This window comes from Euprymna scolopes, chromosome 2 (assembly GCF_053919585.1).
Source record: "Euprymna scolopes isolate OS-2025 chromosome 2, ASM5391958v1, whole genome shotgun sequence".
Classification (NCBI taxonomy): domain Eukaryota; kingdom Metazoa; phylum Mollusca; class Cephalopoda; order Sepiida; family Sepiolidae; genus Euprymna; species Euprymna scolopes.
The window spans coordinates 78,805,298-78,828,846 of record NC_136483.1 but is presented as its reverse complement, the minus strand read 5'-3'; the positions used below and the strand labels follow the sequence as shown (position 1 = coordinate 78,828,846).

The following is a 23,549-nucleotide window of genomic DNA, read 5'->3' as shown; positions in this document are numbered from 1 at the left end:
TTGTCTTTTTTTTTAGGTTGCTACTTTGTCTTTTTTTTAGGTTGCTACTTTGTCTTTTTTTTTAGGTTGCTACTTTGTCTTTTTTTTAGGTTGCTACTTTGTCTTTTTCTTTTAGGTTGCTACTTTGTCTTTTTTTTTTAGCTTGCTACTTTGTCTTTTTTTTTAGCTTGCTACTTTGTCTTTTTTTTTAGCTTGCTACTTTGTCTTTTTTTTTTAGCTTGCTACTTTGTCTTTTTTTTTAGGTTGCTACTTTGTCTTTTTTTTTTTAGGTTGCTACTTTGTCTTTTTTTTTTTTTAGGTTGCTACTTTGTCTTTTTTTTTTTTTAGGTTGCTACTTTGTCTTTTTTTTTTAGGTTGCTACTTTGTCTTTTTTTTTTAGGTTGCTACTTTGTCTTTTTTTTTAGGTTGCTACTTTGTCTTTTTTTTTTTTTTAGGTTGCTACTTTGTCTTTTTTTTTTTTTTAGGTTGCTACTTTGTCTTTTTTTTTTAGGTTGCTACTTTGTCTTTTTTTTTTTTTTAGGTTGCTACTTTGTCTTTTTTTTTTAGGTTGCTACTTTGTCTTTTTTTTTTAGGTTGCTACTTTGTCTTTTTTTTTTTTTAGGTTGCTACTTTGTCTTTTTTTTTTTTTAGGTTGCTACTTTGTCTTTTTTTTTTTTTAGGTTGCTACTTTGTCTTTTTTTTTTAGGTTGCTACTTTGTCTTTTTTTTTTAGGTTGCTACTTTGTCTTTTTTTTTTTTTTAGGTTGCTACTTTGTCTTTTTTTTTTAGGTTGCTACTTTGTCTTTTTATAAATTATTAAAAAAAATTTTCTTTTACTTTTCAGAAAGTTTCATAATAAATATATACTACTCGGATCTTTATTTAGTTTGCTTGGTCGCTTTTTTGTTTTTATCACTTTCTCTTTTTCTTAGTTGCTTACTTTTCCTTTTTATTTCTTTTCAGAGCTTTTTAGAGTTTTTATTTTTTCAGTTTTTCTATAAAATCAGGTTCTAGAATTTATAGCAATTCCACTAGTCATACAACACCAAATTGTATCCTATTAAATACTGGCTATGGCTTTTATTGGTCAGAGATTTTAATACCTTATATTTACAAGTCTGATGCTATTCAAAGCAGAACTGTGGATAGCAAATACATTGTATGTAATAGAAAACAATAATTCTTAGATGATTCCATCATCTATGCATGTTAAGAGGTCCACCAGGCAGTTACATGGTACTAAGCAAATCCTAGTCTGTTTTTTAATTAGGAATATCTACTTTAGTGTTGACTGGCTTATCCTAACAATCAACATAAACAACAATTTATCGAAATCTATATCTGCCAATGTGATCTTTCTATTAATGAATTTAAAGAATGCCCCCCCCCCTCCATTTACTTACCTCTTCACAAAGGCAGAATTAGACACACAGTTTTAATTCAGAGAAAATCCAGTTTCCTGAAAGTGGTACTCTGTGTTATGATAAAGATGGAAAATGCCTCAGTCTCAAGGATTTCTTTTACTGACCCAAAACAGAAAAGATGAAATGTGTATATCTTGATCCTAGCCAAAAGGCATTTAGTTCAAGAAGAAATATTCTTTAAAAATACAAATGGTATCTTCTATGTAATATTGCCGTTACAGACAAACAAGAGGAAAGAAAGAAATAAAAATCCGGGTCGACATTTTTTTAAACAAAGTTTTTGTTAAAATTACTTTCCACACCATTTAAAGTCTCTTTCTGCCACATGTCTATTTTAGCCTTGGACACGTTTCTCTTTCTTCCGACCGTATGCTGAACACAGCCAGCCCGTTGTTGTGTTCGACTTCTCTTTGATGTTTACTTTTTTCTTCCTCCGACTGCATCCAGGCCACACATAGTCTATTCTCACTTTACATGCTACTTTGCCTGACTTTGTTTCTGCTTGAGCACATGGTGCACTTTTTTCTCCTTTTTATTCCTTTTTCTTCTTGCACACACTTCTAATTTGCATATCCCTTTTTTTTTCGGCTACTGCTGCTGATACTTCACCATGTGCTCATTAGCACAACGTTACATTTAGTTAATATTTTTCAAAGCATTTTTAAATTTCACTTCAAAATTTTAGTTTTTGTTTTGATTATTTTTCATTAGTAATCAGAAGTTGAAAGTTTGATTCAAGAATCATTTTTGTTTTGCTTTTGCTTTTTACAGCCAATTGCCCACCTGTTAATGATGCAAGCCTTGTTTATCATTTTTTTTTTTTAAACAAAAAAATGTTCTTTTTGAATTTTCTATACAACAAGAAATGAATTAATGCATTCTATAAGACTAACACCATCACACCCCCATCCCTACAGTCAGTTCTTACAGTTGACGATCTTAGTATATTTTACATTTCCCACAAACTGATGTTATTTTCATCAACATTGCTACACTATTTAATTGTAGTCTGGTGGCACCTATTAGCTATTATCTACCCCACATCTTCTTGAATGCCTAGTAACCATTCTCTCCCCTAAAGACTCCCTCCCTTCATATTCTTCAACAATGGACATCCAAAGAATGTCTAAAGATAAAACAGTTAAAATGTATTTATGCTGACATAAACATCTTAATCTCCTGTGACCCTGTGTTAGAATTTTTTTTTAATCCAGAAAAGGCAGATTTCCACTTAAATTGCTAGAGCTGCTTTTTGGTCAAAATCCACTTTTTAATCATAAAAAACTGATGTTTGCCAAATCGCTAGAGCCTTATCTCTTTATTTTTCAGTGCTGTTTGGCTGGATTTATTTCTTTTTCTTCCTCTGTCTTATTTTTATTTTGTGTTTTTCTCTTCGTTTTCTCTTGCCGTCCATTTCCCTCTTATGATACTGCTCTCTAAAAAGTTTAATTTTGCCTTGAACGCTAAGACTTCAAACAATTCATGATGGGAATAAGGGAGTCAGACGATTTTTGTTTCATCAGAAAATGACTTCATTTCTTTTTTTTTTCTTATATGTATACTCAGTGTCTTTCTCTTAATTTTGACTTTCTCTGTAGAAAGTGATCTGTCAGCTCAATTAATTTATTTTTAAATTAGCCTGTTTTTTTTGTTTTGTTTTTTTTTATACCAAAATCGATATTTTACTAATTAAATATTTCAAATTATTTTAAATGTGTTTTTATTATTTATATCAGATCATTCAAATTGTTTTTTAATTTGGTGCTGCCCTCCGTCACACACCCACATATGGGGTGGAAGAAATTAATCTCAGTTTCCACTTCTTTTGCCATTGATTACTCCATGCCTGAACCCTCTATCACCGGACGTCCCCTCCATACACCCACCTCTGTATCATCATTTAGTTTCATCTCTGAAGCACTCGTGATCATCAAACCCAAACGCAGATGTTATCCACTCCAGCTGTGAATTCCAATTTCCTGTCACCTCATTGATTAAAACCCTGTGAACATTTTGAAGACAAACTCCTCATTATTAAAATGCCTGTGAATGTTTCCACTTGAAAAATATAAATAAACTGAAATTTCGTGCACCCTCCTCTTTAAAACAGTAAAAGTTTTAGAGATTATAATATATTCAGAAAAGTCTTTCTGTCCCTCCCCGACCCATTTTTATTCTATTCAGAAGAAAATTTTTTTGTTCCAAAAAGTTGATACAAATTGCTTTTATTATTTATGGATGTCTTCTTGATGCGGTCATTATTTTTCTTATTTTTAACACCCACTCTCGATCAATACATTATGTGATGGTTTGTAAGTCAATTCATATGTTTCCTTTGAAAAAGATAAATTAGTTAAAAAAAGAAATACTTGCTTGAGAGAAAGTATGTAAAACTAGTTATCATGAAGTTATTGCTTTTTTGATACTAAAAAAAGTGATTTTTTTTAAATTTATTTTAGTCTCCATTTGTTTAGAAGCAGTATTTGTAACTGATATTTCGAGTTGAATGTTTGTTCTTTAAAAAGACAACTTTAGACAAAGAAGAAAAATGTGCTTATATCAGTGCCTTTTATATGTTGCAAAGTTTTCTACTGTATATTTGGGTAGAGTGCTTTTAAGAGGTGTTCACAAACTCCTTGTAAAAAGGTTTCTAAAAAGTTTCTTGCAAGCAAAATCTTTCCAGCAAAAGAAGAATTTATTTCTGAAAAATCTTTCAGTAATTTTGTTTTTTCAAAAAAAGGCCAAAAACTACAGGAAACATACATGAACATTTGGATTATTGAAACTACTCTTCCCATTTTGGTTGCTATTTTCACATTTTGGTCAAGCCTTCCTAAGTAAATCTTAAAAATAAATTTCTTTGAAAAAATAATAATGTAAATGAAATCTTTAAAAAAAAAAAAAAAAAAATCAAACATTTTTTATTTCAAGAAAAAGTTGCAACAACAAGGTAATGTTAAAAATTTGGTTTTAAAAATATTTTCCGATTTAATTATTTCTTTGTTTTTAACTTCTGCTATTTTTCCTTTGTCATTACCAAATCAGCTGATTGAACATATTGAATTGAAAATAATTTCTCTACTCTCAGATACCCCCCCCATTCCCAAATAAAATCTCCTTATAAATCTATGACTTCCTCAAATAAACTTTAATTAGAAATATCTGAAGCCTCTTCAAAATATTTATTTCAAATGTTTTCCCCACCTAAAACAAAGAATTTGTTTGTATAGGTGCCACAAAAAAATATACAAGATAGCATACATTTTCAGGACACATCCATTAAATCTGCATGCTAACTATTTATTTGTTTGTTTTCTTTTAAGATTTTTTTTTTAATTTATCAACCTTTAAAAAAAAAACATTGCCTAGAACAATAGATGATTCAAACTACCATTTTCATCTTGGTTGTTATTTTCATGTTTTGACTGATGTAATCTTTGACCATCAGGTAGATTCTTTTTTTCTTTAGAAGTTTGGAACCCACATGGAATTTTAAACAGAATTTTTTATTTAATCCATAAGAAAGATTGTTTTCATTCTCTCAGCTATGATCAGGTAGAAGTATTAATTTAGGTTATTGCAAGTTAAATAGTAGAATTCAACTACCAGAAAACTGTCACCTAGAACTGATTAACCAACATGGATCCATTGGGACGATTTTAGTATGAATTCTTCTTTTTTTTTATTTATCTTATCTAGATATGTAGTATTAATACTTGTCTTTTTGCTTTTTGTGTTTTTTTTTTGTTTTTTTTTTTTTCCAATTTTTTTTTCACTTTGTCCAAAACGTGAAAATAATGGATCAAGGTGAGAATAGTAGTTTGAATAATACAAATGTTCAATCATCATCTCAAAAATTAAAAAGCTGAACATTTACACTATTAATAAATGCACAAGTCAAATTCTGTTAAATATTTTATTTGATAGTTATCAAAAATGCCTTCAATTCCTTTTTTTTTTTTTTTTTTTTTTTTTTTTTTTTACCATTTTGAATTTATCTAATTCTACAAATGCTATTTTAGACTTAAGCATGACCAACTAATATTGAATATATTTTATAAAGACAAACGTCCATATAAGCATCGACAATCTTTTTTCTAATTTGCTTTTCTTTCTTTTTAAAGAAATGTAGAATTTTTTATTTATTCATATTTTATTTTTTCAGCCTCTAAAATTGCAAATGTTTGTTATTGTAAAAAGAAAAATTCTTACTGAATATCTTGACACCTGAGGATGACTTAATATGCTTTATTTCATTTTTTAAAAATTTTATTTCATTTTCAATTCCAGTGGATATGTGGTCTGTTGGTTGTATCATGGCTGAGATGATCTTAGGAAGGACACTTTTCCCTGGAAATGATCGTATCCTTTTTTTCCATTTATTACTGGTTCTATATTTTAATTTTTAGCAGAAGAAATTAGTATATTTACCCAGAATTGCATAGGTAAATATGTTGAACATGTGAAAGTAATGAATGCTATCATTCCTCTGATTTATGGATTAAAAAGTACAACTATTTTCTAACAATTCGTTTATAAAAGCAAAACCTTTGCTTAGAAAAATGATTCTTTGCATTAAATGTTCATAATGATATACGGTCAAACAAAATGAACCAACTCGTTGATACATTATTCACTGTATCGACTGCATGCAGGAGTGCTTCATTGGATAAAGCAAGTTGAACCAACTTACGCCGTAGAAAGAAGTTTCATGGGAATATCAAGTGCTTATTTAGAATTACACTTGATTAAAAAAAAAAAAAAAAAAAAAAAATACAGAAAAATCTTTATGATGTACATACTTGTTATGGAACAAAGATATCATATTTCAAAAAATCACATAAATTGATCAAGTAATTTTTTTTTAATTAATCAAATTTTACACAATTTTTAGTGGTTAAAAAGTTATAATTAAAAAATCTCTGTAGTCAAATTGAATTGCCGCCCTTGAATTTTGGAAAATTAAAACAATATGGCTGCTCCTAGCCGCTGCCTCACTTCCATATAAAATTTAATTTGAAAAAAAAAAAAAAAAAAAAACTATTTGATCAGCTTACATTATTTTTTAAATATGACATCTTCATTCTGTGATGAGTAAATACATCATAAATATTTTTCTGTATTTTTTTTTTTTTTTAATCAAAATAAGCATTAAAATATTTAGGAAGTATATAATTTCTTTAGTCTAACTTGAAATTCTTTTAGTAAGTAGTTTCTAAGAATTTTAGTTGGTCCCTTTGTTACCTCTCTCTCTTTTCTATACTCTTTATTGCCCCTCCCCCTCTGTCTTTATACTCTTTATTATAGGGATGTAGTTAGTATTTTAATAAACATATTCCTCTCTCCAATTGGATGGATTTTTGACATCTGGACTTAGGGTTATGGAGAGTGGGAGGTAAACTTATGAGCCAGACTTAGGATTAGTGATAAAGTAAAACTTCTGTTAACCCTATGGTGAGCTACGATGTTCACTCTTTCGCTGCCGGAAGTTCAAGTGCCCCGAAACGTTTTCTGCGCATGCGGCTAGAGGCGCCTTTTTACTAAATTACTTTAAAAATTCAATGTTTTGATTTTCTGACTAATCAGAATTTTCCAAGCTGTCGGAAATTCGGTGTCTGTGGGAGCCGATGAGAATCTTTAAAAGAGCTCTGTATTTTCAAAAAAAAAAACAGTTAACAAAAATTCAGAGATAGTGTTGAAAGGCATATATCACTACTGTCTGCAACTCAACTCTAACACGACAACACTTTGAACATAAGTCAGCTAATCAGACAATGTAGGCGAACACACAGAAACAGTAACTAACTTTTGCATTCCCCCTTTTATTATCGTATGCTCACTTGAAATTAAGTTTATGAAAATAATTATTTTAAAATTTCTCACATTTTTCAATGAACCTTCCAGAGTGATTAATTAACTCTACTCAAAAACTTTCAGTAAAAATTATTTTATATAGTTGAGTGAGGAAGCTTTCTTTACGATTTACAGACCCGTGAACTAATCACGGCTCTTGAATTATCAACTCAAACTTCCTCGAAATCTCAAACTAATTCCCCCCCTTTTGTTCACTCATAAATGAACTATTATTTTCAATGAAAATATTTCCTAAAATGTAATAAATCTTTTTCCTTTTATAAATTGAGAGTTAACCTTGTTTGTTATGTTGATATATTTTCTACGAAAGAACCTCGTAAATTCGACTCTCTGTCTCGCTCTCTTTACTTCTTTTCCCCACAATAATAACATTAATTAATAATACATAAACAATAAAAAAATAGGAATAGGCCAAAACCCTACCACTAACTTAAAGTTCGCCTTGTGAAGCCCCTCTCCTATTGAAGACTGAAGTGATTCTATAAAATTACCATGATCACTTTTATTTTTCAAATTAAAAAATGTTTTACAAAAAATAATTTGTTTTTGTGACAAAAACTGAATTTTCATTTTATGTATGTGGCTGAAAAACTTCCAAAATTATTTGTGAATAAGACGTTTTTACAACTGAAAAAAATCAATTCAACCTGGTAGCAGTTGATGCAATTTAGAAAATGTTCTTTAAAAGAAAAAAGAAATTCATAACTTTTATATATTGGAGAAATATAAAAATAAAAACTTCTCATGAGTTGTGTTTAAAGTTTCTTGCCACCTCCAATACACACACAGAAATCCTTTTCAATCTTGCACACAAGTATCCCTCCCTCATCACTTTCTAAGTGTTAGATAGCAAGCGATTACAGATTTTGTCTGTCCTGAAATGAGTTCTGTAAATGTTTCAATCTCTGATATGATTACTCTGCCTATAGGTAATATCAATAAAAAGCAAATTAATTTCTCTCTCTCTCTCTCTCTCTCTCTCTCTCTCTCTCTCTATATATATATATATATATATATATATATATATATATATATGTTTTTATTAGCGATACTTTCTTGAATGAATTCAAGTATTTATACGAAAGTGCATTTTTACCTAAATGCTTGTTGGAAATAATTTTCCCATTGACCAATCTGGTACCCCCTTAATGGGGAGCGGCATATATATTCTTTTAAAAATATAATTATATTTTAAAAATAATATATATATATATATATATATATATATATAAATTAAAATTTTGAAATACTTTCAGATTAGATTGTATAATACTGTAAACAAAAAGTCCATATAAATATTTATGACAATTACAACCAGATAAAGAAGCTCAATCAGCAAAATAAAGCAACAGTATAAATGAAAATTTAGAATTAAATTCTGTAAATTAAATAATTTATGACAAATTTATTATGCAGTAAGGAATACAATTTTTTTTTTTTTTCCTTAATTTATGCATTTTCTAATAAATGGCTCATCTCACCAGAAGAAAATGTTTTAGCAAGATATTGTTTATTTGCAGTCATAAATTTTTCTATTTAGCACATGGATCAAAAAACTATTTTAATATTTGATGGGACCGTACAGTTTTTTTCTCTTTCATAGTAGCCTATTATAATTTTAATGTTTTAAATATATTAATTTAAAATTAGTCCTCGCGCGAAAGAGCAGGACACAAAATGTTTTAAATAATAATAGAATAACAAAGACTTTTGCTGGTGAGGACTACTATTGACCGTAACCAGTTATACAGTCCTTTTGAAATTTTCATCTCTATTTTTTTCGTTATGTACTGAATATTTGTTAATGAAACCTATATGAAATATGTTCCTTATTGAATTTTAAAGATTTTCTGTTCTGAAAGAAGTTTAAAAAAATTTAATCTAAAAAGTTATTTTAAAGTTTTTGTTAAAAAAAAATTAAGATTTTCTCCTTATTCAGACCTGTATTACAAAGAGGGGGTTGCAAAAAATGAGTTGTGGTGTGAGGAGAAATACAAAATGAAACAGAATATTCAGACCTGTAATAATACAAGGAGGGGGTTGCAAAAATGAGTTGTGGTGTGAGGATAAATACAAACTGAAACAGCAAGAATATTCAGACCTGTAATAATACAAAGAGGAGGTTGCAAAAATGAGTTGTGGTGTGAGGAGAAATACAAACTGAAATAGAGAGGAGAGTTTTAAAATATAATCTTAAAAAGATAAGATACAAGTTAGAAAAGCATTTCATCCAAGGCATGAAAATTGTTAAACAAAATGTTTTTACTATAGGCTTTAAAAATAAAGGTACAAGATTCAATTTGAAATTTATTTATCTTCAAAGTGCACTTTTATAAATTTGACAAAGTAAGGTACAAAAATTTAATTTAAATTGAACCAAAAAATTACCTTGGATTTATTTTATGTAATGTACATTCTGTTGCACTTTTAAAAAAAAATAATTGAAAATTTTATATCTATATCATTAATTGCTAGATAAAAGATAATGTTTTTAAATTGCAATGAAATGTACATTACATAAAATAAATCCAAGGTAATTTTTGGATTCAATTTAAATTAAATTTTTATACCTTACTTTGTCAAATTTATAAAAGTGCACTTTGAAGATAAATAAATTTCAAATTGAATCTTGTATCTTTATTTTTAAAGCCTATAGTAAAAACATTTTGTTTAACAATTTTCATGCCTTGGATGTTTCTAACTTGTATATTAATTTTATAAGTAAATTTTTAGTAAACATTATCTAACAAACATTTCAGAAAAACTTTTCATGCAGTATGCTTGTGGAAATATTACAATCTGCAATGGATTTTATCTTATTGCGCTTTATGGATTACTTCATATGCATATATTTAAACATTAAAAACTCTCCATTTGGTCTGGATTATATCTTTCTTCATTGCCTTGGATCTTACGATTATGCCTTTATTTTCCTTTATTGAACCTAAGTATACCATGGAATATCCTTTTTTAATCTTGGCTTTTATGCTTTCAATCTATGTACTAAATAGCAAAATTTATGACTGCCTATAAACATTATTTTGCTAAAACATTTCTTCTGATGAGATGAGCCATTTATTGAAAATCCATGGATTAAAGAAAAAAAGATGTAATTTTTGTAGTCCTTGTCAAATAATGAATTTGTCCTAAATTTTTTAATTTACAAAATTTAATTTCAAATTTTTATATACGTATATCCTGTATGTAATAGAAAGATGTCATTGTGTTTTCTGGTGAAAGGTTTGTTATTATGTCTGAAACTAGTTTGTTGAGTGTATGTGGTTTCTGTGTCCTGTTCCATACACTTGGTTCAGGTTTGTTGGAAATAAGGTTTGGTATTTGTTTTCATATCATAATTAATCTGTTATGGTTTAAGATGTGATGTATTCTAAGAAGAAAACCAGCTCATCCTGACTTGGTTGAATATCGCTATAAATATAAATAGAATAAGTTTATTGATTAATAATTTTAGTTCGGATATGTAATTAAAAATTTTTTTTTTTTAATAAAAATCACTTTAGACAAAGCATCAAACCGTTGATATTGTCTTATGGGATCTCTCAGAAGTCCTTGATGGAAATCTTTTTTTTAGTGTTTTCTTGGAATTGGTCTGGTTTGTAATAGTTGCTTATTGGGAAACTAATGTCATCATTACCGCAAAACACTTGTTTCCCTGGAAAATTAGCCAGCCAAATTAATCAAAAGATAACTTTTATATATAAATCAAATTGATTGATTAGTTCAATTATGTACATTTAGTTATAATTAAAAAAAATGTTGCAAAATAAAATAAACTATTTAAAAAGTAAAATAACTTTTTTCTCCATAAGTTGAAACTTTATTTGTATAATATTTGTCTTTAGTTTTGTAATTTAGTTAAAACAAACAAAAATCCTTGCTAAAACTATCTTTTTAGATTTTGAACATAGATACATTTTGCAACAATTAAATTAACCAGTAAATGCTGGAGTCCCTCAGGGGTCCATCCTGGGCCCAACTCTTTTCCTGATCTACATTAATGATCTTCCAAATCACATCCTTAAATCATTTGTAGACATTTATGCTGATGACACTACCATCTATGGTAGCACATCTAAGACCATAAACGACCAAGTTCTCTCCGATTCTCTCTCCTCTGATCTTGAGCACATGGTACAATGGGGAAAGGAGTGGCTGGTTACTTTTAATGCATCTAAAACCAAGCTTCTATCTTTACATCATCAACGTTCTGATCCCCATCTGACATCAATTGAAATGGATGGCTTTTGTCTTGGGGAGGCCTGTTTTGACAAGCTTCTAGGCTTCACCTTTACTCCTGATCTTAAATGAAACACGTACATAAAATCTGTTGCCAAGGCCACTGGAAAAATGGTGGGATCTTTCTATCAATCCAGTAGATATCTCACTGCTGATGCAATTCTCTCTATATAAGAGCCAGGTACGTCCAAGGATGGAGTACTGTTGCCACATCTGGGAAGGAGCTGCTAGAAAAGACTTGTCCTTCCTTGATAGAGTTCAAAATAGACTTCGTAGCCTCGTAGATGTCCTTTTCTCTTCTCTACAACTTCTATCTCACAGAAGAGATGTTGCAAGTTTGTCTCTGCTTTATCATTATTTTCATGGAAAGTGTTTGACGTAGCTTCAGTCTACGGTCCTCCTTCGCCAAACTTTCACAAGAAACACTCGTCTAGTTGAAAACACTATCAATAATTCCCCCCACTCTTTATCTGTGCCTAAACCAAAACGTAGATTCCATGAACAAAGCTTCTTTCTTAGAACTGCACACCTGTGGAATTGTCTTCCGTTTTCCTGCTTTCCACAATATGGTTGTCTTCAAGTTTAATGTAAATAAGTTCTTGATGAGCTATTCCATATAAGTTAACAAATTTACCAAATTTTCATTACTAATGATAACTATATTGTCCAATTTCTACTGTACGCTCTTTAACATTTATCTTTGAGTGGCCTCTTGGCCTTGATAATGTGGTGATACCTGTGTAAAAAAATTAAAAAATAAAAAAGACCCTCAAATGAGCTTATCTGGAAACCATCTTGGAATGTTACTTTTCTCAAGTAGGTTGATTCCATGTTTAACTCTTTATGCAAACTCTCTTTTCATCTGGGGTTCAAATCTGATCAATGACGTCTGTTGCCATGCATCAATGTTTCTTTTCCTTAAGCCATTTTTAATCAGCCATTGACCAATTGAACAAAATCCTTGCCATGTTGGGAAAACCGAGTGAAGAATTTATCGAAAACATCTCCAGTCATGATGTACGTATATCACAATTGCTCCTTCCTGATTTTTACTTTTAAACATGATTTTTTTTTTTTTTTTTTTTAATTCTATTAAGCTTTAAAAATAATTGATTTTTTCATTAATAAAATTCCTAGGCAGACATTTCTGCACAAAAATTTTCTGTTATTTATTTATTTATTTTTCTGATAATTGATAGTAAAAACATTTTTGAATTTAAAAAAAAAAAAAAAAAAAAAAATGACTTTTCAACTGTTAGGAGGAGGCTTCAGTTTTCTATGTAAGTTTAAAAGCAATGCCTCCCTTCCTCACTTGATTTTTTTGACCAGTGAAAATAATCCTGTTTATAAACAAGCTTTTTAACTTTTGTTAAATTTATGTAGCAAATTGAACATCCTTCTTGAACCATAAACTTTTTTTTTTATCATTTGAGAATTTGGTGTTCAATCAGTATAGGAATTGAAAGATTATTTTCAAAAAAAATGAAATAATAAATATTTTTGAATGTGAAGTTATTGAAGAAAATATCAAGCTAGCTGTACCTATCCGGTTTTGCCCGGGATGCAGTCAAGTCATTTTAGCTTTTATTTGTTAGCTCATTTTCTAAACTTATACAGAAAAAATAAAATTTTAGTTTAAAAGACAACTTTTATTATATTCTTGTATTATGAGTTACTCCTGTTACTGACCTAGTGCTACCAGATCAAGCTGCTTGAAGATATTGGCTTCCTAACTTTAATGCACCCTGCAAAGCAAAGCAAATTTTTCTCCACAAAATAACCAAACTAAACATTATGAATATATATTTGAAGATATAAATAACTTGAAAAATAACACCTTTTGTTCCAAAATTATTGAATTTGGCATTAAATATCCTGAAAAGGGTTGATGTGCTGTAAAACTAATCAAACCTGTTGCTCAATTTTTTTCTTCATTCATCGGTTAAAAATGTTTCAGAATGTCCAAGCCAGTCTAAGTAATTTTTAAAATGAATTGTAGTGAAGCATTTTATTGTGAATATCATGGTATAACAATAACAAATGGAAATTGGCTCGTTAAAAAGCAAAGTTTGATTTTTCAATTTAAGTTATTGTTTTGACTTTGAAAATCCGACAACCTAACATGCTGAATTGAATTCTTCCACCTAAACATTGAACAGGTTAGTGAAATTAAAGAAAGCAATTTTATATGCAAACATGGTGCTTATTGGGCTGTAATATGAAGATATATAAAAATATAATTTGAAATTAAATGACAAAAAAATTTAGACATGTGGAGGAAATCTTCTGCAAATTTCTGTCATTATGATTTTTGACTTTTTTCTTTTAAATTTTGTTATCATTTAATGATGAAAGAATGAAGGTGTTTTGATTGTTAAATGGTGAAATAAAAAGATAAAACTATTTACATTTAAAATGATCTACCTAAAACGTAATACAATGGATGGAGGACTAAATACGATATGAATTTGATAATGTCTTGCTAGATCATGATTGGTAACATCCATATTATAATTGTATTTTATAATGCTGTGTCCCTAACAAAGATAGATATATCCTCATTTAATATATTTTTTGACAAAGGAACGTAATTTCAAGGCACAAAGCGAGTTATCTCCCTTTAAACATAACTGTCTTAGAGGGAGTATAATTTTCATTTAAACAGAGAAATAGGGCTTGGATTAAGGAGTCAGAACATGTCCAGTTAAAAGTAAGACACCTCCACCCATCCTTACACATTTGATGACCTTCTGCTTAATTTGTAAGTAAGATTAATTTTTATATTTTAAATAAATAATTTAAAGTATAACACTGTTTTGTTCTCAAAAGAAAATAAATCTTTCTAGAGTAAGGCAACTTTTATATGTAACTAGCAGGAAGATCTGATTTTTGCTTTAATGAGGAAAACTATCTTCTTTTTTACTATGCTTATTTTATGATATTACATTAAAAAATTTATATTTTACTACTCCTCATTTCACTCCCTATCATCAGTTAGAATAAATTAAAATTTTGGTATCTCTTCCATTGTCTTCCCATGCAAAACTTTACATGTAAATACACTTTTAGTTTTTATGCAGATTCTCTAATCCTTCTGTAAGGAACATGCTTACACACAGACATTGACATTAATATAAGAAAAAAAAAAAAAACTAACTAAAAATTGTTTATATGTTCATCAATAAATATAGAGAGATTACTAGCTGGCCGCCTGGTGTTACCCAGTTGTAAAATAAGCTTAACAATGATATTTTAATTTATGCAGATTTCGTATTTATTGTAGGGCCAATTATTATTGATTATTATATTTTACACAATATATAGTATTGATGAAATGGCAAAACAAAAACATTTAGCACTTCGGCCTTAGTCGTTACTATTTGAGCTATCATCAGATGGATAAGAAATAGTTAAAAATGAACAGATACATATAAATGTATACTTGCACATATGTACAAGAGCACTTTAAGTCAACTTATGCCTAAGTTAATTTTTAATTTTGACCCCTTAACAGCTATTTTTACTGGCTTTTATATAAAAAAAAAAAAATGATCACTTGACCTGCCCCTCTCTGCAACCTTGTGTCTTGGAGGAAATGCAGCTTGAAAAACTGGTGGTAGACAGACAAACAGACAGTGAACTTTATATATTAGACTGGCAAGCAGGCTTGAACCTGTACCGCGAAGGAGGAAAAGAATGTGAAAAAAAAATGTGACATCTTTGCTGTTGCATCCATCGCCAATTCTCCATAATCCATATTAATTTAGAATTAGTGCCATTTGCAGTCCTAGTTGGAAGCAAGTAAATAGTCATTTTTCAGGTTTCCGTGAAAGGCTTACACAAAATCTTTGGATAACAATGTTTCAATTAAGTTTGTTTAATAAACTTCTAGGACAATTTTAGTATGAAAAGACATTTCTCTTAAGACAGATTCACTGCACTCATTGGAGTCATTAAACGAATTGTGGAACTGATTAGATTCTTTCTAATGATGTAAACATGTTACATACTTTCTTGTGGTGGTGTATGGATATTGCCTGCTTTTATTGGAGTGACCAGGAAAATAAGTTTTAATTTTTCCTTTGGAGAAGGTCAACTCTACAATGTAATTAATTTTATCTACTGGAGTTTAATTCTTTAACTAGCAGTTGTTTCTAACCTTCATAGAATTTAACTTCCTTTGTTTCACTTTTATTGCAATCAATTTGGAAGTGAATCCTCATCAAAACTGAGTTTTTTTTGGGGGGGGGGGTAGCAAGCTTTCCATATTTATTTTATGTCCACAAAAAGTTTATATCTGATACATAATCGTTCAGTAATAAACAGTTGGTTGAATATTTTGCCAAACTAGTGATTGTTATATTCAATATTAACACATTGTGAAATCAATTATATGCTTATGAAAAATTCTATCGAAATGATGATGCTCATTTATACATTAATACTTGAGCAAGTTCAGGGAATTTGTGCCATTATTAATCAGCAAATCATTAGCATTTTCGAGCAAGAATAAAGTCTGAGTATGCAGTGTAATGATGTATGGAAGTGAGGATTGGTGATATGCGTTGCATGGAGGTAAATGATATAAGAAGGATTTGATGGATTTGTAATGAGAATAAAGACAGGCTTAGATCTGATGAATTCAGATGAAGATTCAATCTGGATAATAAATGGAGAGGTATCCAAAAGAAGACTGATCATACAACCACGTTAGAAGATGAAGAGTTCTTGAGTTCAGATAGTAGGGTCAGGAAAAGCAGGGAACAGGAAATGAAAACATTGGAGGAAGTGATAAGAATGGATTTGAGAGAAAATAATAAATAAAGACCGGTTCAGAGATAGTTTAGTTTGGAAGTCAATTTCTGAAAGTATCCAATACATACCAGCACATAAAATGGACATTAAATTCAATATGATGATGAATGTTGAGAAAACTATGAAATTGGAATTTATCATCAACAATTGGTAATATATCAACTTGTATTCAATTTATCATAGACATTGAATCATTTAGAATAGGCTAATCATGTTTGGACATTAAATACCCACCATCACATCCTCAAAGTGCTGATATGCCATAAAACAGACTAACCAAGTAATAAATTTATCTGTTGATTGAAAATTCATAATCAAATTCTTTTCTTGAATGCTTCTGATCATTTCACTATCCATTTTCAAGGGTAGAAAGAATTGTCCTTGAAGTTAAATGTAAAACAAGATTGATGTTGGCTGTTGGAATTGAAGTTGCACGGCAACAAGATTTCAAACACTTAAATGTCATTCTTTATCAAAGATTTTATTTAAAAGTTGAGATTGATAAATAACTGAAAATATAGATCAGGTTTACAAGAAAGTTGTTGCAGTTTTTTAACTTTTAAATTCAGATGAACATGTCTCGGCTCAAATAAAAATTTATTTATCGAAATAAGCACCATCAGAATCGACACACTTTTGCCAATGCAAAACAAGTATATTTATGCCAGTAACGTAAAAATCTTGTGTTCTGGTGGTGATAAAGTCGCTGAAGGTATTTTTGATATCGCTTGAGTTTTTGAAGCATTTCTCATGCAGAAAGTTGTTGAGATGGTTGAAAAAATGGTAGTCAGTAGGTGAGAGGTCTGGAGAGTATAGGGGATGAGGCAGTTTCATGGCCCAATTCATTCAACTTCTGCAGGGTCGGTTTAGCAACGTACAATTGGGTATTGTTGTGGAAGAGAATTGGGTCTTTTCTGTTGACTAATGCTGGGTGTTGTTGTTGAAGTTTCTGATGCATTTCATCCATTTGTTGACAGTACTTCACTGCTGCAATGATTTCGCCTACAAGGGTGATACTGGACATAGACCACCAAACAGTCAACATGACCTTCTTTTGATGCAACTGTGGCTTCAGGAAATGTCATGGAGCTTCGTGGTCATCTAACCACTGAGCTGAACATCACTGGTTGTCGTAAAGAACACACTTTTCATCACAAGTGACAACCCGGTTGAGAAACGGGTCGTTCTTGTTGCGTAAATGAAGGAAATATGACACTTCATAACGGCGTTTCTTTTGGTTGTTGTTCAATTCGCTAGGCACCCATTTATCAAGCTTTTTGTCTTACTAATCTCTCTGAAGTGGTTGGAAATCGTTGTATACGTTACATGTAATTCAGAAGCAAATTGTGTGTGGATTGGCTTCAACTAAGGCTCTTAATTGATCATTGTCTACATCTGATGGGTGACCACTATGCTCATCTTTAAGACTCGTCACCACCATGAAATTTCTTAAACCACCATTGTGCTGTGCATTCACTAGTGATTCCTGGGCCAAATGCTGCATTAATATTGCGAGTTGTTTCAGCAGTTTTTCGGCCTAGCATTAATAGAAATAAATAAAATGTGTGAATTTACTTTTTTTCTATCTTGTATTTAACGTAAAAAGAAGAGATAATTGTTTTAAAGCGATTATGATTTATATGATTAGATAGAGCAAAAAACGCTCTTTCAAATGATATATAAAGTAAAAGTATTATAATGAAAACTTATTTGAAATCAAAATTAAAAATTCCACAAGAATTTTCTTCTCAACCTATAATAATCAATATATAATCATAATAATTTTGTGGCTATTTTTCTTCCAGGCTCGAGAATATGTCCGGACTTTGCCCAATCACCAACGGCCCGATTTTAGCTGTTATTTTGCCAGTGCAAGTCCACTTGGTAAGAAAATTATTTTTTCTTTTAAGTACTCAACCTTAATTATAATTTTGTTTTTAATTTCATAAGAACTTCATTTGTAATCCAGTTTTATAAGCTGTATTATATAAGCTATATTTTTATGTATTATAAGCTGTATAAAAAAAAAAAATGATTACATTGTTCTGTTCTGAATTTTTTAGATGAGGGCTGATCGTTTGTATTACTTGTTTTGATCGGACTAATGCTTTCATCTTGAGTGTTATTTGTGCAAGGTTTTGGTTACACCAACAAGAACAAAATGAGAACAATAGCCTGATCAAAACAAGTAATGCATTGTTCTGGTTTAAATTTTTCCTTCAAAATGTCAGCCAAATTACAAAGCCAGAAATTTTTCTATTTAACAGATTTATTTTCAAATTTTTGAGAATACAAATTGTGGTAGTTCATTGATATATGATCTGCTTAACAATATTGGATTATATATATCAAGGGAAAAATATTAATTTAGTGTGAGATTCAAACCCTGAAAAATGGCATAAAAATATTAGAACTGAAGGCTAATGCTATCCACATCAGCATCGATCAAATAAAATATTTTGCTTTTTTTTACCTACTTTAATAAAAATTGACATAGGAATACAAAATTAATTTGTTTTACCTCTCCACATAGTTCCATTGTGTAACGAAACATTAATAAAAATTTATTTTTTATCCATTTAAAGAAAAATGTTTTCTCTTCAAAGTAAACAATACATACAATGATTTTATATTAAAAAAATAAAAAACTATAAACAATTATAAGTATGTTCTGTTGCTTTGTGGTAGAAAATATTAAATTGGACAGGAAACATGTATAAAATTGGCACATTTGTTTCTAATATTTTTTTACATGCTTGTAATTTTTAATGAGTATCAAAAAAATGTTCAAGAGTTTATGGCATTGAAAAAGACTATGAATCGCAGATGCTGACTTCAAATCCGCAATTAGTTTGGCTCTTTGATCAATGGTTGAATTGTAATTGTGAAATCTGCATTGTTATCTAATGGTATTTGCTAGCAATTTCGATTAATTGTTGAACTGAGACGGTTTACTGACTTTGTCCAGCTAATGTGCTTTGTCGTTTTGTCAGTATGCATATCACATTGCTGATGTGCTTTTTATCTGTCTTTCCTGATGTGTATGGGCTTGTCATTTTTATGATTTGTCTGTGAATCGGCTGCCATCATGTGTTGATGATTCACAAAACAAAAGATCATTTTAAAAATAGAATGTTTATTTTTGATTACACTTTCGTTATAAACAACAAAAATAAATGCCAGAACCTGATTTCGACTTTTTTTTATAAGTCAAAAGCTTGTTTATTTTTTAAGATATGATTTTTTTATCTTCAAAATAAATTTATCGTTATTTGGTAATTTCTATAATGTAATTCAAATATAATTCAATATTTTTCAAGTGTAAATATAAATACACTATTGTTTTACTTTCTTCTCTTTCGCTATGTAACACAATTTGTTAAGTAAAATCTGTTTCAAATGTCTTCATAAATTAATTGTACACAGAAAAAAAAAACAAAAAAAACTGGTTGATAAAAAAAATATCAAAATAAGGCCCAAAAAAAGCACAGGATTATTCCCATTTAAATCTGATCCATATAAAATAAATTTATACCCACCATTTTAAACATAATAAAGCTTAAGGAAAGGTACGACCCCCCCCCCCCCCCGTTTCATTTTACCCATTGATGATCTGCTGATCTATCAATTCTTTTACAAAAGTAAAACATTTGTTCAAAAGAAGATTCTTTGGAATTGTTAATAGATCGTTTGATAAAATAACCAAATATTATTAAATTCAGCAACAAGGTTATATTTTCAGTTTTAATTTTAATAATCTCATAGACATAAAAGTAGTAGTGGTGAAAATCTGTTCTGTTAGGGAAAATAATTATTCTTACACACACACACACACACACACACACACACACACACACACACACACACACACACACAAACTCCTCACATTTTCTCCTTCAAGAAACTGACTGTCGATAATATGTTCATAGAACACAAAATCCGTAATAAACCATTTGTGTTAATGGTTTACAAAACCATTTTTCTAATCATTTTTGTTGACTTGTCTCTACAGATTCTTTATTTCTTTTCTTTGCAGCCATTGACCTCTTGAGTCGAATGCTTGTCCTCGATGCTGATAGGAGAATCACAGCTGAAGAGGCCCTAACTCACGCATATCTGAAGCAGTATGCTGACCCATCAGATGAACCAAATTCTGAGGTCTATGAGGATCCGTATGAAAATCAAGACATGCCAACAGAAGAGTGGAAAAGTGAGTGCTTCCTCCTTTCTATGACATTGTGTTTGTATGAATGCTTTTTACATGAAGGCTCTCATATGCCACTCTCCATCCCTTTCTCCACTAAACATACTTTAAATCTCATTGCCTCATACTTTCATAGTTTACTTTTTGTTCAGTTATGTATACCTAAAACCTTGCTTGTTGTATAAATGATGAAAAGTTTTTTTAGACTGCAATTATTTTCTATTTTTGAATTTACCTGTATAAAATAATTTTTAAAAATCCCATCCACCTCTGGTAGCTTTTTGTTGCAGTGTGAAACCTTGAATATCAAGGCCATTATCATTCACAATTTTATTTGATTTTATTTTTGCAAAAATGAAGGAATTTTGCTCAATTATCTAAATGAAAATATGCAATAGTTATGTTGATATTAACAGTAATTAAGGTGATTTGATACAAAAAAATGAATAAATTGCTAAAACAATTATTAAAATATATACTTTGTTAATTTTCAAGGGAGTTTAATTTAATGTTCCTATTTACTTACCTCTCCCACAAGGATAGAGGTTTTTAATATGGAGAAAATCCAGTTCCCCAAAAGGGGCACTCTTAAACTAAGGCTGCTAGTTTGAAAGAAAAATATATCAATGAGATATAAACAAAATTTTATATAAGGGAGAAAGAATAACTGCTTACTTGCCTTTTATCTTCCCCCGCACCTCTGTTAGCGATATCACATTTTCTCTTATTGTTTTTTTAAATTGAATGATGTTTTGATTGTGTTTAAATGTTCACTTCCGACCTGTAGGGAGACTGACTTAATTTTAAACAGATTACTGTTTAAAAATTTTTTTTTTTTTTTTTAAAGAGAGACCCTCATCCACATATCACTCAGGCAAATTTTGTTCTTTTCATTTCTTTACAATCTTATTTCAATGATGTATACATTTGTATTAAAATGTTAATATTTATTTCTATGAAATTTATCTTGTGTTTTACAAGAAACTTATAAATTAAATATTTCAAATTTTGGTTTCCAATATTTAAAATAGCAAGCTTGCAAAACAATGAGCTAGTGAAGCTGACTAGTTTAATATAAACATTTTTTTTATAAATATTTTATAAATATGCTAAAATATTTAAACAAATTTTAAGGAAGATAAAATATCTTGACATATGGGTATCCCAATTTTATTAATTTAATTCATTGGATTTTTGTTTCCATAAATTCTATGGAACTGTCAAAAAAAAAAAAAAAAAAAAAGTATACAAAATTTATCCAAATAAAACAATTGATCTTTTACAGCTTAAACATCCACTTTTCTTATCTTTTCATTTCCAAAAATTAAAAATGGTGCTTGTGTAGATTGATCTTTTAAGCCAACACATTTCAAGTGAAAACATTATCTACTTACATGTCATGTTGAAATTAGTATAAATTCCAAAAATTATAAAAGATGATCTAATAGATGTGCTAGATGTATATTTAACAAAAAGCCATCCATAATTGTTCTTTAAAAATGCGTTTAAAAATGTCAGACACTTGAATTTTAGTCAAGGGAGATAAGTCAGTTTGTCATACAGAATGGATTGTATAGCTTTTCCACATTAAAACATGCAATAAAACTTGATAATTTGATAAGTTCTGTTTTTACTAGTAATTATTTTTTATTGGATCATTTTTCTCTAATTTTTGCAATTTATACTAATTCTGACATGACACTTAAGTATGTAATGTTTTCACCTGAAATGCATTGGTTTAAAATATCACCAGACTACATGAACACCAAAAAATTTTATTTTTGAAAAGTTTGTGGGCGTACTAATATTTTTTTCTCTCTCTTTGACTAGGAATAATTTACGATGAATTGAAATACTTTCGTGAGATCCGTTTACGTCAATTGGCTAATCCACAGACTCCGATAAAGGCCGTCCCGAATAAGTCATAAGAATGTGGTGATTAGTCAATGCTGTGATGTCTTGAAACAGTCTCCTTCCAGCAAGAATTGACGGATATTGTGGTTAGCCGCTGCAACCACCTTTGACATAATAGTTTCCTCCACCCCTCTCTTCTACACCCCTACCCTCATCTACATGCGGAAAATTTTTTTCACCAGCTGTGGTTTCTTAATTATCTCCCTTTTTATATACCAAACATGAAATGAGTTCCTTTAACGTCTTCCAACTGAATGAAAAAGATTGATGAGTCTTTTTCTTGTTTTTTCTTTTAAGAAAAAGAAATTTCAATTTTTTAAATCATATAACAGATTTTAACTTCTGTTAAAATTTACATTTTTTTACTTTCATTTTTTGTTTTTTAATAAACAAATTGAATAAAGAGAATACACCCTCCTCCCTCCACTCTTAAAACACTCAGTGGATTTTTATCTTCCTTTTCTTTTTTTTTTTTTTTTTTTTTTTTTTTTTTTTTTTGTGCTGCGGCGGCTCCCCCCCCCTCCTTTTTGAAAACTTTTCCTTTGAACTGACTGTGACTTACAAACAAAAGTAATAAACTTTTTTTTTTTTTTTACTGTAAATAAAATGGCAAAAAAAAAAGTAAAAAAAAAAAAACTGGCATGTCTGCTGAATAGATGCAACAACAAAAAATCAAAACTTTTCGAAGAAAAATGGAAACAAAAACAGAAGACAAAAAAAATAATTTTTTTATAACACCTTAATTTGCCGCTCCTTATAAAAACGAAACTTAATTGATTTTTTTTAATAAACTTGCTTGGCTTTTAGTGAAGACTTTTCTGTAAATTTGTTTTCTTTTTCTCCTACTTTTCGGCCTTTTTGCCCTTTCCTCTAGTTTTCGTACTGTTTCACTTCCCCTTTCGTTTTCACCCTCTCTTTTTGCATACGATTTTTTTTTCTTTCTCTCTCTCTCCTCTGCATCTTTTCTCCTTTTTTGTTATCTCTTTTTCATGTTTCTCTCTCCCTTTCATTCTGCTTCCTTAATCTCCCCTTTCTCTTGCTCCTTCCCATCTCCCCCTTTCTCTTGCTCCTTCCCATCTCCCC

The 23,549-nt window shown here is 29.7% G+C and overlaps 1 protein-coding gene across 1 annotated transcript in view; it reads left to right on the top strand.

Annotated features, from left to right (window-relative positions):
* Positions 1-23,143, top strand: part of LOC145292851 (mitogen-activated protein kinase 14B-like) — a 139,862-nt gene extending 116,719 nt beyond the window's left edge. Inside the window, exons 8-12 of the mRNA XM_080138915.1 lie at positions 5,693-5,764; positions 12,471-12,550; positions 18,154-18,232; positions 20,385-20,558; positions 22,383-23,143. Coding sequence (XP_079995041.1) covers positions 5,693-5,764; positions 12,471-12,550; positions 18,154-18,232; positions 20,385-20,558; positions 22,383-22,480 — 503 coding nt within the window. The 3' untranslated portion in view covers positions 22,481-23,143. The remainder of the gene's footprint in view (positions 1-5,692; positions 5,765-12,470; positions 12,551-18,153; positions 18,233-20,384; positions 20,559-22,382) is intronic.
* Positions 23,144-23,549: the final 406 nt, after the last annotated feature.